The sequence below is a fragment of the Electrona antarctica genome (genome assembly GCF_951216825.1).
Source record: "Electrona antarctica genome assembly, chromosome: 12".
Taxonomy (NCBI): domain Eukaryota; kingdom Metazoa; phylum Chordata; class Actinopteri; order Myctophiformes; family Myctophidae; genus Electrona; species Electrona antarctica.
The window spans coordinates 15,780,663-15,797,460 of NC_136793.1; the positions used below are offsets into that span (position 1 = coordinate 15,780,663).

The 16,798-nt window shown below is 44.5% G+C and overlaps 1 protein-coding gene across 1 annotated transcript; it reads left to right on the forward strand.

The window, feature by feature from the left end:
• Window positions 1–5,258: 5,258 nt before the first annotated feature.
• LOC306934281 (kelch domain-containing protein 3-like) lies at window positions 5,259–6,368 on the forward strand (the record flags this gene model as incomplete). The annotated part of the gene is made up of 1 exon (XM_079516852.1): window positions 5,259–6,368. One exon carries the CDS (start codon window positions 5,259–5,261, stop codon window positions 6,366–6,368), a length of 1,110 nt encoding a protein of 369 aa, XP_079372978.1.
• Between the last annotated feature and the right edge of the window lie 10,430 nt (window positions 6,369–16,798).

Below are 16,798 nucleotides of genomic sequence, written 5' to 3' on the forward strand. Positions count from 1 at the left end.
CCAGCCAGCCAGGGCGAGTTGCCGGTGTCTCGGCCTGCGCTGACCGGGGGTCCCGTTTGACTGATTAGCCTGTATGACACACAATGATCCGGGCGGACAGAAGAAGTACTTTCAGGGGATTAAAAACAGGGGATGTGTTCCTCCACTACACAGCCTCTCTGGGAGCTAAAAGGAGGGCCCACATTTAGAATGGGGGCATTACTTCATCGCGTGTAGCCGGGTCGGTTGGGCCGGGGAATGAAATGCTAATTGCATTTCAAAAGCTCCCCCCCCCCCCCCCCCAAAAAAAACGAAGGAAAAAAAAAACACTAGGCAAAGAGGGGACCCAGGAGGCGGCTGGCTGGTTGGGTGGGTGGGTTGGAGAGGGTAGAGGAGGTTGGTTGGAGGACTGCGGTACTTCACGATTCACTGACCAACGCTCCATTTTAAGGGCCAGGGCCCTTTTGTTCTTTTATGCTCTTCTATTTCGTTCCATTTTGCCTGTGTTTTTTCGTTCCTTTTGTCTGTCTCTTTCTGGCATGCAGGCCTCCACTACCTCCTCCTCCAAGATCCATGCAGGCCTCCACTACCTCCTCCTCCAAGCAGCTTGTGCTCTCTCTCCCCCTCTCCCTCCCTCTCTCCCTCTCTCCCCTCTCTCTCTCTCTCTCTCATACTCCTTTCCCCATTCCCTCCTGTTCTGACCACTGTATATCCTTTAGGATTTGAATGATTCCAGTTCATTAACGATTACCTCTCAACGGACCGATTTATTAACGGTTCCATTTAGCGATTTCCTATAGGGGTTCCAAATGGACTCTTGCAGGTCTGTAACTCTGTGAGTGTACAAATGCTGCAAAACATATATAATCATATAATTAAATAATAAATAAATACAAATTGACACAGAATCAATGTTTTATGGTCATAATAACCAGGGGCCTGAAGGCTTGGTTCCAGGATTAAAATATTTTTTACAAATATTTTCTGAAATCTCTATTGGGGGAAAAAAATAATTAACTTCTATGTCCTGGCCTATAGGTGTCCTACCCGGCAATGGAAGAGAGACTATGCCTCCAACCACTGCAGACTATATTGTATTAACATGATTCTACCATACAGATTGGTTAAAGGAGCATTCAGTGATTTGGGTGATTTGGAAAAAAACCCGGTCCGCCCTGGTAACAAGATGTGCACATGCACATGCTCTACAGTGGGGGAAGTACAACAGACCAACAGCACATGCACCAAGGCCCGCCCCACTCGATCATGATTGGAGGAAGGCCCCTCTCATCCTGATTGGATGAAAGCTTTGCCACCCAAAGCCCAAACCGAAACTAGGGGTTTTTGACTTCAGGGGCTCACTGGGGACAGGGAGGAACTCCTTATATGGTCAGCACACTTTATAGTAGGGAGGATTATCCCAAAAAAAAAAAAAGTGATATTTGAATGAAGTGAAATCACTGAATATACCTTTAAACAAACAACCTTTTATTTCTTAAAATAAGTTATGGATTGTTTCTTGTTCATTACCCCAAGTGATGCCATTCTTTGTTGTATTCATTTATCTATCAGACAAACAAATGCATTGTCAAATGTCAGACAGCCGGAGGGAGAAAGTGAAGGGACACAAACTGTACTTTATTACAACGATAAACACACGCCTCTCCACCGCACCACCACCACCACCACCACCACCACCCCCCACCCCCACCCACCCACCCACCCACCCACCCACCCACACACACACACACACACACACACACACACACACACACACACACACACACACACACACACACACACACACACACACACACACACACACACACACACACACACACACACACACACACACACACACGAAAAATCGTTTTTATTTCGACGTCAGGGCTAAATGGGTTAACTTATGGAACTTACTGGAGCTTAAGCAGCAGGGCCCTGTGCGAGATTTCAATGTAACACGGTCGTCCAACAGTTTCTTAACCACTCAGTGGAAGGAGACTCAAAAACAGCAGATACAGCGTCGGGGAGCAGCGGCGATAGTGCTGGCGGTGGGCTGCACGCACGCCCGTTCATTCACCAGGCACGCAAACGCAAAGAGTGTCGTTCTTGATTCTTGTGTTACGTACAGCACGCAAATCACATGGCGACTTTTGATTTGGTGTAAATGGTAAATGGTAAATGGTGCATTTATATAGCGCCTTTAACCAAGGCGCTTTACATAGATTGTGCATTAGGGCTGTCTCGGTAAGACAGCCCTCCCCCTCTCCACAAAGAGGAGCAGTGCACCAAAGCATTATGGTCATAGGGCGACTGTGGCTCAGGAGGTAGAGCAGGTCGTCCAATGATCCATGGGTCGGCGGTTCGAATCCCGGCTCCTCCTGTCTACATGTCGAAGTGTCCTTGGGCAAGACACTGAACCCCAAATTGCTCCCGATGTGCTGGTTGGTACCTTGCATGGCTTCCGCCGCAATCGGTGTATGAATGCGTGTGTGAATGGGTGAATGTAATGCACAATCTATGTAAAGCGCCTTGGATAAAGGCGCTATATAAATGCACCATTTACCATTTATTTACCATTTATTGTGTAGGAATTCAGGAATCCAGTCAAACCCTAGTCAAAAACACAGACCAGATTATTATTCTGACCATAGGGTGCAAACTTCAAATTGTGCTACAAATACTATTAACATTGAGTGACTGCAGTTCCTTCCAGCTGTGAAATGTCCCTTTAATTACATGTTAGATGGGTTAGATAACGGTCTGCTCACACTACACTACTAGAACAGTGGTCTTCAAGGGTTTTCAGTTTCACACCCCTTAGCTGAGAGGGATGAAGCAGGGACCCCCCACTACATATTGTAGAACATTGTGTTGCATGTCAATATAGCCTACTTTGTCATAGATCTCAAAGATAGACTTGTTTGACAACATTGTCCTCAGTGTTGTGTTGCGTTTGTTTCCACATCTTTCATGTGAATGTGTATTTTCAGACATTTAACCTCTTAAATGCTCAATACATAATCATTTTGACCTTTGGCCTTGGTCTGCCCCACCACACACCAAACCTCTTCACCAAAAACAGCCGATCTATATGAACTTGTAGATCGGCTATTGTCTGTGCATGTTCCCTTCAGAAAGTGATGCTCAAGTGGTTCATGTAAAAAGGAAATGAAAAACGTTCCTATTACACAAAGATTTGGCAGGACCCTTAAGTTAGTAGTAAGTCTGAGGAACCCTTAGGGGTCCCATGCCCCCTGTTGAAGACCTAGACTGTAATAAACACCAATCAAACAAATACTATCAAACGTCCCAATTTGTCCGGGATATACCTGGTTTCAAGTTGGCTAAGTGCTAAATTAATTGTCTGACACACACACACACACACACACACACACACACACACACACACACACACACACACACACACACACACACACACACACACACACACACACACACACACACACACACACACACACACACACACACACACACACACACACACACACACACACACACACACACACACACACACACACACACACACACACACACACACACACACACACACACACGCTCCAGAGTGTATGACGGAAGCATTTGAACATTGATTGTGGGGGGGGGGGGGGGGGGGGACCGTCTGGCTATAGCGAGCCTATGAGGAGACTAACAGGGTTGAAGGCCAATGAAGAAGCTAATGGAGAGGCTTAGGAAGCCTGATCTATGAACCCGTGGGACCTGACCTCCTTCTGCAGGGTCAAGTTTTCAGCACAGAACCCTTCCCCCGTTTCTCTCAGTCTCTCTCTCTGTCTCTACCTTTCTCTCTCTCTCTCCCTCCCTCACACTTTTTAACCCTTTCTCAGTCTGTCTTTCACAAACACAGGGTAGACCAGTGGTTGAAGGTTCTCAACCTTTTCAGGCCACATTCCCCCCCACGAAACAACTAAATGGAAACTAAAGGGAAACTATGCTATGATGACTAAAAGCTAAATCTAAATATACTGACAATTTCGTCAACAAATAAAAACTAGACTAAAATGTTAAGAAGGGACTAGTGGAGAAGAGATCCAGTATAAGTCACAATTGGTTGCATGCTGAAAATAGCTGATCTACAAGCTCACAACGCGTCACGTTTGTACACAAGTTTGTAGATCGGCTATTTTCAGCAAGTGTAAAAAGTCTTTACGACGGCACCAAGAACCACCAAAACACATTTTAGTTGACTAAATCAACTGTAGATTTAGTCGACTAAAATCCTATGATATAAACTAAAACTAGTCGACTAAAACTAGACTAACACTAAGACATTCCAGGTGACAAAAATGGAAATTATTCAAGAGACTATGACTAAAACTAAAATCAACGTTTGCTGTCAAAATCAACACTGCCCTATACCCACACAAATATCAAAACACTGTATCAAAAAACTGACATTTGTAGCATAAATTTGTGGTGTATATGGGTGGAAGTGAAATCGCCTTTGGCCAGTCAGAATGGAATAAGAAATATCTGTATACAGGCCTGGGCCGTGGCTCAGCCGTCCAGGCACCTTGGCCGGTAGCCCGAGTCTGGCAGTGTGCCGCGGGCTCGACTACCGATCCCGACGGCCTTTACTGCATGTCACTCCCCCATCTCTCTCCCCCCTTTCCTGTCAGCCTACTGTCTGTCCCTCTATAAAATAATTAAATAAAATAAAGGCGAAAGCCGCAAAAAGAAAAACATTTAAAAAAAAGAAATATCTGTATACACATGTGTGTAAACATATGTTGATCACATTACTCAAATATAATGTGTTCTGTTTAATGTCTAGCATAGAGTAATATACAGACCCGATATGGAAACTACTGTATAACAACATAATATATATTTTTCTGTTATGCGCACTGGAATAAACATTGGAATAGGGTTATAAAAGGGCAGTTGGTGATAAGAGAGAGAGAGCGAGAGGCAAGTCTCACAACATTCACCACTAAGCTTTCCCTGTACTTTTAGGGCATGGGCTTCCCTGATCGGTCAACTCAATCATCGGCTTCACGGATTGGTCAAGCTTCGCAATACTGTTGACTATGCACAATATAGTGCGCCCCAGTAAGGACCCCATTCTGCAAAAAATATGGTCTCAATTAGATGACAAATAACAACCTTAACACACAAGCTTTCCTGTGGTTTTTCTCCCATAACGATTGGGGAAAGAATCCGGAAAGGTCTTTCTACAGAACAAGACTCAACAAAGCCCCCCCTCTTTGTTCCACGGCAGTGCCTGCCCGGCGTACTAAATGTTGCGCTGGGCACTGCACCTGGACGGACTAAAGAGAGCCTACCATGCAGCCGTGGCAGTAGGTCACAAGGTGTACTCGTTCGGCGGGTATGGGACCACCTTCATGTACATGGGTCAGATTGACGTGCACGTCTTTAACACAGTATCTTTGCGCTGGGCCAAGTTGCCCCCAGTGACGACCGGAAGAGGAGAGCGTTCCCCTGAGGTTCCCTCTATGCGCTATGGCCACACAGCTGTGCTGATACAAGATGACGTCTACATCTGGGGGGGAATGGTGAACAATCAGCCCTGCAACGTGCTTCACGGGTTTGAAGTCGACACCCACAGATGGTCCAAGCCCAAGGTTCCTGCCGGGACTGTTCCAGAGGCGAGGTACGGCCACTCGGCCTGTGTCTTGGGCGAGGTCATGTATATTTTCGGAGGATACAACAGGCAGACCGGACACTCCAATGACGTGTATAAGTTGGACACCTCGACAATGGTCTGGTCTTTAATTGACCCCAGAAACACTCTGGCGCCTGCTTCCCAATACCACTCTGCCACCGTCATCGGGACTAAGATGTTTGTGTTTGGGGGCAGAGGGGACGTGGACCACAATAACAACATCAGAGTCTTTGACACGGTGACAAACTGCTGGCAGAGCACGGTTGCGCAGCCTCTTCCGGAGGGACGCGAGGGTCATTCAGCCTTTGCCTACAACGGAGAGCTGTACATATTTGGCGGCCGCAACTTTCGGCTGCGCCGGACCTTCAACGACCTGTGGAAGTTCAATCCGGAGACCTTCTCCTGGAAGAAAGTCGAGCCCAAGGGGAAATACCCGTGCTGGATAACTCGGATGTGCTCTTGCATGGTGGGAGAACGCATGGTCCTCTTCGGAGGCTACAGGTACAGATACACGCCCAATGCAGTGGACGTTGAAGACCTCGAGGATGATGATGATGAATATGTGTACGAGACAGAGGTGTCCGACTTGTACATCCTAGATCCAAGTCCTAGTCTGAAGATGTTATGCAAGATAGCAGTGATCCAGTACAATCTGGGGCAGTCGGGACTCCCATACGACATCAGGTGGGAACTGGCCGCCATGACTACCAACGGCAACACATGAGGATAAGTTCCAGGCAATGGGACAGAAGAGAGAAAATGACTGCAAAGGGGAGGAATTGTTAAAGGGATATTTCACTTTCAAACATGTTTGGGGTCATTTCAACATCTACGATGGCTTCTGTGTGCACGCAGATCCGACACCAAAGATCCGACATGCGGAAATCACCTGTCGCTCCCGAACATGCGTTGGTCCAACATGTGTTGCGCCGTGCTTGCGGTTAGGGTTAGGTTACGGCTTGAGGTAGGTTGTCGGTCTAATGGCAGTCGGACCAATAGTATGTCGGAACTAAAGCCTGTACCCGTGTGCACGCCAGAAATTTGCTTGATTCAGTATTTAAATATGAGATTTGTTTTTTCCTAATACATTCTAACCTCAAACTCCACTTTCTTCAAAAACACCCATCCTTGGTTCTGCTGAGCGATATTGTCCTTCTAATGCGTGAGGTGGCCGTGATTTTTCAATACCCATTTTCATTTTTTATTTTATTTTTTTCATTTACTCAAACATAAAATGATAAAGGAATTGAAAGAATGCAGCCCCTCTCACGTATTAGAAACCCAATATCAGTCAACACCAGTACCAAGGACAGGTGTTTGATGAATCTATCATGGTTAAAATGGAGTTTGAAGTTACAATGGGTTTATCAAGGCTTTTGACTTCCTTGACCTACTGCCAGTAAGTCAAGGAAGTCAAGAGCCTGGCATGGCCAGACTAATATCATTGCACAGATATTAAACTGGAAATTTGGTGTGGAAGATTAATTTCCAAGAGGCGGTTACAGCAAAATATTTCCCACTTTGAATATAGTGGGTTCCGAATTGGTCACACAACTATGGGGTGAGCAAAATGAAATTCAAACCAGACCAATCTACCTGCAGGGCAATTTCTCTTTTTTTGCTGTGGTAGATTTGTCAATCCCTGAATATCTTTGACATTTTGTGGGGGTAAAAACCATGTGTGAATATTTATTCACATTTTTGTGTGTGAATATTTATTCACATTTTTGTGAATTCATATCCAACATCTCAGTTCCACCATCCTGCTGTCGCTTACTGTATGATGTCATCAATGTTACATCATCGACATTGACATCAGAGATTCACAGGGAAGGGAAACCATGCTGTTATTAAATCTGTTTTAATTTCAAGCTGTGCATTTTGCGCCCCTCCTATATCCCAACACGTGTCACATTTGTCATTAACAATGAAAGGATAATTTACGTCATTTGTGGACGAGCAAATCGACTTTTCTAAACACAGTGCAACTGTTTAAATTCAGCTCGGGGGTTATATATATATATATATATATATATATATATATATATATACATACATACATACATACACACACATTGAATATTTTTTAACATTGTATCATCATGATTAAAAGATAACATAAGTTGACAAATTAATTCATGAGGAAGTATATTCATTTTTTGAGTGGTGCAAACCACTCCAACAACCAGCTTTGTCTGTTTGTGTCTATGTATGTGTGTACCTGTACGTGTGTGTACCTGTACGTGGGACCCAAAAGAATGAGCATGGTTACTATGGTCACTGACATTACGTCAGACCACAGCTGATCAGGCTATATAAGACCTTGCACCACTCAGTTCACACAGGTGTGATTTTTTATTGGATGATGTACAATGATAAGAGTACATCACGCCCCTCACTTCACACGGGTGTGATTTTTTTTATTCCTTTGTGATGATTGGGATACTAATTGACAAATTTGGAATCGGAGACCTGTAAAATTTTAAACTCCTCAGTCGTGAACTTGTGATCAGATGGATGTCAGCTCTTTGATACACAGAAAATATATTTTCACCATCACTGAACAAACGTCTGAAAGTACAATCCATGGTTCCATATTGCACACCGAATAGTGATTTCAATGGAGTTTACGTTTACATTGTGTGTTTGTGTGTATTGTATTTGTGTGTGTATTGTATTTGTGTGTGTATTGTATTTGTGTGTGCGGGCACGTGTGCGTTTTCTGTTCGTTTTTGTTCTTTTTGTTTTTGAGGGCCGCTAGCCCCTCATATGCTCAGCTTTTAGTGTGTGTCCACAAACTTAAAAAGTGAGGCCGCAAATTGTGATTGGCAGGAATGAGATGATGCATGATTATAATAACACCCCTCACTTCACACAGGTGTGATTTTTTTTACTGTTAATACCATATCGTTGTCAACTCCATCTTTCAGGTTTTACATTTGTCACCATAAATCTGTGTTGGTTAAAAGAACATTATTGAACCAATGTTAAGTATTAAAAGGTGCTTCTGACAAAACCAGCTAACTCCATTGGACCCTCAAACTGTGTGCCACCTCTCACCCTCTCATGCAAGTATCTGACAATAAAGTCACAATACCAACTTTGATGAGGCAGTATTGCTTTGCTTTTAAAATAAGGTCTTCATTTCCTGAACATTTAATATTTTGCGTTTCCTGAAAGATGAACATTTTGGAGTCAACTGGTTTCTGCCCGACAGCAGAGATATGCATCTTTGTATTTTCCAATTATCCATTCATTTTTTTTAATTCTGAGACATTACCTTGTACATGTACATCATATATGTCAAACTCAAGGCCCGGGGGCCAAATCAGGCCCGTGAATGAATTATCTTTGGCCCGGGGAATGATATTTAATTAGTATTAGAACTGGCCCTCTGGTATATTGCACGGACCACCATAATACTACAAGTCCGACAATGCACTGTGAGTGCATTGGCACATATCACATACTATGAAAGCAGTGCTTGGTGAGGATCATAGAACAGGAAACTGAGCATAATAATAATGCATTTTCAGTTTTAAATGCATTTACTTTTTTGCTGTTTGCCTGGGACGTCCTCATGACCGCGGTGCCCGTGTGTTGAAACACAGTCCGGCCCTCGTACCAATTTCTTTATTTTGGCCCACTGTGTATTTGAGTTTGACATCCCTGATGTACATACATGTACATCAAGTTCATGCCTACTGTATATATGATGCGAGTGTATATACAAAAATAAACTCACCAGGACGTTGAAAAATAATAAATGTACCTACGTGCCAATATCTATGAATAATATTGCAAAGACATGAGTTTCTGTCATGTCAATGACTTGTCATAGGAACACTTTTGTTTGTAATGTCGCACACATAACACCAAACACTCTCAACTCAAATGGGAACACACACACACACACACACACACACACACACACACACACACACACACACACACACACACACACACACACACACACACACACACACACACACACACACACACACACACACACACACACACACACACACACACACACACACACACACACACACACACACACACACACACACACACACACACACACACACACACACACACTTTTAACCACTTGAACCCTCGCATCCCTATCCGGGGGGAATATTAGCTGAATCTACAAGCTCACAATGTGTCGCCTGAAAAACATTGAAGACCCGCAGAATAAAGGATGTACGATGCACTAATGGAGAAGGAAGGCCAAGGATAGGTTGCCATGAGCCCCCCGTCCCCCGTCACCGCAGCATCCCCCCCGGTAGAAATCACAGCATGACACACCTCCACCTGACCAGCGAACATTAGGAGGAGGAAGCATCAACGTGTGGGGGTGGTGTGTGTGTGTGTGTGTGGGATGCCTTCCACGTGGCTCCCCCCTTTAAAAAGAGAACCCAGCCAAGGGGAGGGATAGAGCCTGCAAGGATTTATGGCTGGATAGAGGGCGGGAACCTACCGCTGAGAGGGGGGGGTTTGTGTATGTGTGTGTGTGTGTGTGTGTGTGTGTGGGGGGGGGGGGGGGGGGGGGGGGGGGGGGTGCATCTACACCAGTGGTTCCGGGACCCAAACTAGTGAAAAAGATAGCAGCTCTACAAGCTCACAATGTATCGCTTCGCACCACCATAAAATAATACTATAATAATAATAATTGTCCTACTACAAGGAAAACATGCACATGTACATATGATACTCTTTTTCTGCTCTTGTTTGCTCTTTTTTGCACTCTATATTCTATTTTGTTTGCTGTTTGTTTTGATGTCGTATTATATTTTGCTGCTGCATTGTCTGAAGGAAGCCAAACAAAAATAAGTTTTACTCTTATGTACCTGTACACAAGATGTAACAATAAAGCACAACCTTGAACCTTGAACCACGTCACAAACTTGTTCATCTGCTATTGTCACGTAAATTGTCGCTTTAGAAACGTGCAGAATTACCCTGTAAGGCCTATGCATACTCCAGTTTTAGGTGATAAGGTGACCACGGAAAACTACAACATGATGTCACACCGCAGTGATAAGCGACTCACCGCTCACCCCAGCACTTCTCTCCGTTTTATAAGCACCGCTTCGGTGGTCACCTTATCACCTAAAACTGGAGTATGAATAGGCCTTCATACTGTATGTTCTGATGGTTTGTTTACTGTTGAGTGAGAACAGCAACACTATGTTTCACATTAAGCTAATCATCTGGGACCCCCTCCCGCCAAAATAATTTGGGGACCCTCCTGGGTAACCACTGATCTAAAAAAACTGAACAAACTGTTTTATCTGTCCATCCGTAAAGCAGCTCTCTCACACAGGGGATAACAAACAGCTTTGGTCAGTTCAAAACCAATGGATGGACGCTTGAGAACACTCAGAGAACATTATCATGATCATTTAAGCCAGGAGACCAACATTGTTTTCTTTTTTTCCCTCAGGAGAAGGACCCCTTAGCTGAGAGGGATGAAGCAGATTTTTCATAGATTTCATAGATCTCGTCATAGACTTGTGTGACAGCACCATCATCATTGGTCATGGTAAATTCAGGTTTTTTGTTTGTTTGTTTGTTTACACGTTATCTTTCAGCTGGATTCATGGTTTATTTTCAGGCATTAATGTTTGGTTCTGTACTTTGTCTCCTCTTTTTTCCCCCTCGAGTCTACACCAAACCTCTTTGCCGAAAATAGCCAATCTACAAGCTCTCAACACATTGCAGTGCAATGTGCTTTGAGCTTGTAGATCTGCTATTGTCTTTGCATGTTTCCCAGACCCAGACTAAGGATGCTAGTAGGGTTAATAAGTGGTTAATGTATAAATAACATGAAAACGTTCCTATTCACACCCACGATTTGGTGCAGGACCCCCTGTTGAAGACCCATGACATACTGGTGCAGGACCCCCTGTTGAAGACCCATGACATACTGGTGCAGGACCCCCTGTTGAAGACCCATGACATACTGGTGCAGGACCCCCTGTTGAAGACCCATGACATACTGGTGCAGGACCCCCTGTTGAAGACCCATGACATACTGGTGCAGGACCCCCTGTTGAAGACCCATGACATACTGGTGCAGGACCCCCTGTTGAAGACCCATGACATACTGGTGCAGGACCCCCTGTTGAAGACCCATGACATACTGTAAGCCCTATTTTATATTTGGTGGCATGTGTCATGCAGCAAAAAAATAGATCTATAACAAGGACACATATGCTTGTCGATCTGGTATTGTACAAATGTTTTGCCTTCTTGAGACCTGACTGAGACCATTTACAAGAAGCAACTTTTCTTAAATTAATGGCCTACATCAACATCATACTAGAATGTCACACAATAGTAGCAGATCGACAAGCTCTGCTAGTACTTTTGGTATGTTAGAATTTGAATACTGAAAAGTAACAGTTTTGGACACAGTGACGATATACTTTGTTGACCGGAGTCCCCCAGGGGTCTGTACTAGTAGCCTAGTTCCTTTTTCCCTCTACACCATGGACTCTATTTCCGACCCCTTATGCCTAAACTACTTGGCCTTTTTTACTATTTTGAATACGGTAGTTAAAATAGCCAATCAAAAAGCTCACAACGTGTCGATGTAGATCAGCTAGTTGAACTATTCAAAAAGTATTTTCAAAATAGTAAAAAAGGCAAAGCAGTTTAGGGATAAGGGGTTTAGCATGGACGAAAAATAGAGCCCCATATCTCTTTGCTGACAATAGCCAATCTACAAGCTCTCTCACAACCCTATCGTATCAGGATACGGATTAATTATTTTATATTTGCTGCTGGGAGAAAAGAGGGTGTCGCTCCCACTTGGAGCGGCTCAGCAGGGGGTCAGCCGCGCCAGGCCCCCTGAGGCTGACCGACCCACCACGACATCACAAGGAGGTCAGAGTTCAAGTTCAATACCCCCAAACGGCAGGGGAGGCTCCTTCACGGCCCTACGGACAACAATACAGAACAAAAGACCAGTCTCTGTGTGTGTGTGTGTGTGTGTGTGTGCATGCACGTGTAGAAGTATGAGAGTTGACAGCGAGGTCATAGCGGCTGGGTACTACACTGCATTGATGGTAGCGAGGATCCTCTCATCAGCCCGGCTAAAGAGACCTCAGGATTGTTGGCTGCTCTTCGGAGGGCCCACCGCTTCCCTGATCCTTCACTCCAAAGACAACAACTACTGAAGCACCAGCCTGTCTCCACTACTGTCTACGCGTGAGAATGAAATATGGGGCTGAAAAAGCATAAACAGTCACCCATAACATGCTGTAGAGTAGACGCACTGATATCGTGAAACCGTCGTCGAAACCCACTTAAACCCTATTTTTAAACACCTACACAGCCGATCTACAACGTCACAAGGCATTTTAAGATACTTGACCATTTTCGCCTATAAAGGGCATTCCCAAAGTAGCTCAAGTTGTGAGCATGTAGATTTGCAATTTCTGAATGTTTTCTTTTAAAATGTTTGACACCTGTGGCTATAATGACAATACAAAAATAGAGACACCAGGTAAAGATGTGATAGTCCGGCAGCCGAGGTGGACGGTTGGGAAATTTGGTATATAGTCTTTTTTATTGGCCTAAAATATTGTCTATCATTACTAAATTCACCGATCGCTGTCTGTCGGTGTGTCTGTCCTATTCCGGGTCACCAGTGAAATGCATGTTGGGACGGCTTCCGGGACACCAGTGAAATGCATGTTGGGACGGACACAGATTAATACTGGGACACACTTTTCCGCGGGGAAATTCCGCGTAACAGACCCACACAGGGAAAACAACTCGGACGGGGCATGTTAACGTGAACACACGCGCTGTTTCGACACCACACTGAACATCATTTGCTGATCATATATTCAGAACGGGTAAGGACTAGTATACATACATACATTCATGAATCCACTTGCTGACCGGCTGAAAGTATTGGGCGTATTATAGGCGTTTCTTGTGACCCTACCATTAACATCCTATGGCAGGCAAAAATGTCAAACTTTGCTTGTCAAACTAGGGGGTTTTCATGATTCTGAATCCATTCCAAGCATTAGTTTTGCACAAAATACACTCCTATTTGGCTATTATGACTAAAAACAGCCATAGACATCATGACAAATGTGATGAGGTCAGCACATTTTGGGCACATTTGGGCAGGTGGCTATGGCTGCTTTTAGAGTGTATTGTGAGCAAAACTAAATAACTAATGCTTGGAATGGATTCATTCAGAATCATGAAAAACTAGTTTGACATGTCACATGCTACTTAAAGCAAAAGGAAAATTTGACATTTTTGCCAGGCATAGGATGTTAATGGTAGGGTCACAAGAAACCCCTATAAAAAAAGATTGCCCAATACTAACAGCCGGTCAGCAAGTGGATTCATGAATGTATGTATATAGACAATATTTTAGGCCAATAAAAAAAAGACTATACATGTATACCAAATTTCCCACTTTAAACAAAAGAAGCTTGTCGGCTGCTGGACTATGATGTGAATTTGCCAAACTCACAAAAAACAACAATGACAGGGTCAGATTGTGCATCCGGAGCTAATTTCACAAACCACAGAACCGATCAGCGCCAAGCTTTGCATGCATGCTGCGGCGCTGTCAGGTTTTTTTTGCATACATTATACTTATACTTTATAATGGAAGTCAATGGGTCTGTGATGGCGCTGAAACCATGACTGATGGCATGACTCTGAGTTGTATGTTTTTCCCCCTCATGCGTCTATAACCGTAGGGGACACCAGATACCATAGTGCATGTGTAACCGTATAGCACTAAAAACAAATAACCTTCACTTCCCTCAGAGGGGTTCTGGTGATTTTTATGTCAACTATACACCGCGTATTATGAATATTCTGTGGCTAATCCACACCAAAATCTGAAACCCGAATCGGGAGAAAAATAAAACAAATATGCCCTGGGGCAGACCGAAAGTCTGTGTGCGCGCGTGTGTGTGGGTAGCGTACGTGTGTGTGTGTGTGTGTGTGTGTGTGTGTGTGTGTGCGTGCGTGCGTTCTGTGTATTACATGCATGTTTATTATGCATGTCTGTGTCTTTCTATGTACATGTTTATGTGTGTGTGTCACTGTCTTCAATATTCGCCATGGTATCTCCCTATATACGTTGCTCTTTCCACCACACATCTAAAGCAAGGGTCTTCAACAGGGGATCAGAGATAATCTTTGTGTGATAGTTCTTTTTTAATTAACAACTTGAACCCAACCCTCACATCCATATTCTGGGGGGAATATTACCCGAAAATAGCAGATCTATTAAGAGGTACAGGGGAAAAAAGACTGACCAAGTACCGAGCCAAAGGTCAAGGTTACAAACTAAAGTTGTGAATGTTTAAGTCGTTAATGTCTAAGGGGAAGGGGGGAAGGGATCATTGGCCTGGTCTAAAGCAGTGATTCCAAACCTTTTTAATTCTAAGGATCCCATATAGTGGCTTTATCCAAGGTGCTTTACAATATGTATTAAGTAGCCTTGCCGAGCCATGAGGCCCATAGGGCAGGAGCTTATCTCCTGTTTCTGTAGCGTGAGGCAGCTTGATGTACAAGTACACCCCCTGGACATGACACTAGTATGTCGCAGGCACTTACCCCCAATCCAATCCTTGATGCTGAGTGTCAAGCAGGGAGGCACTGGGTCCCATTTTTTAGAGTCTTTGGTATTACAATATGTATTACATTCACCCATTCACACACCGACGGCGGAGGAAACCATGCAAGGCACCAACCTGCTCATCGGGAGCAATTAGGGGTTCTGTTCAGTGTCTTGCTCAAGGACACTTCGACACTTAACTCTGGGGATCGAACTTTGGGGAGGTAGCGCAGCCGCTCTACCTCCTGAGCCACTGCCCCCCGAATTAGGCCACAGAACCCCCATTTGATACCCTTTTTGTGTTTGTTTTTAATCTCTGGGACCCCAATGTACACTGAGCAGTGAGTGGCTCAGGAGGTAGAGCAGCCATCTTGGAATGCGAAGGTTCCAGGTTCAATTCCCGGTGTCCTTGCAGCAAGACACTGAACCCCAAATTAAACACTGAACCCATAATTGCTCCTGATGAGCACATTGGTGCCTTGCATGGTTTCCTCCGCCATCGGTGTGTGAATGGGTGAATGTGAAGTACATTGTAAACTGCGCTTGGGGGAGAAAAAGCGCAGTGCAGTCCGTTTACCACGACTGCCCTGCGAGGTGGGTACATCTGCATGGAAAGTGATGTAGTGTGTGTGTGTGTGTGTGTGTGTGTGTGTGTGTGTGTGTGTGTACACTTGTATTATACTTCTACAAGCTCAACCCTGTAGATCGGCTACCTGGGGATTTAGGGTTCGGATTAAGTAAAAGAAGGTAAAACATGTCCTATGCATCCATCCATCCTCTCACGCAGGGAGTCCAGGCCCTCCCTCTCATCCCCCGCAGCATACATCAATCTCAGCCCGCCTGCTCTGCGCGACACCCCAGCACCTCTCCTCCACGGACAGGGTCTTGTTTATGCCACTGTCCCGCTTTGTGCCGAGCGAGCAGCCATTAAAGAGGGATGATGAGACACGAGAAAAGAGGTACAGGCACTAAAATCAACGCTTCCGCCCAGTGAATCCCCATTCAGACCCTGCCGGGGTCTTATGGGGGGGGTGGGACTCTGAGACGGACCCCCGTGACCCCTGCCAGGCGATGACATAAACACTAGCAGACAAAAGAGACCAGGGGGGTTCTGAGCAAGATCCAGTCTGGGAAAAAAGGCAGACCCAAGTACAGACCCCTGGCCAAGTTTACCAAGTAGCACCCTATATAATATTAAATATACAGGCAATATTTGTACAACTGCTCAGAGATAGGGTGCATTTTGCATCCCAAAACGCAGTTTATAGTTAAGGGACGCAATAAAACAACGACCTCTGCATTTACGGGATGCACTACTGTAGGCCTACTGTTTTTTAATTCTAGTTTATTTTGCTAGCTTTAGTTATAATAATCATTTCTTCTTCTGTTTTCTACATAAATATAACCACATCATAACCATATAAAATAAAATGGATGACTCCTAACGTCATTGAAGTGGGACTCATCTAAAAGACCATCCCTGCATCCCAGGACTCATTACATTGAAAAACTATTTACATCACTCACTGCTGTACATGAATGAA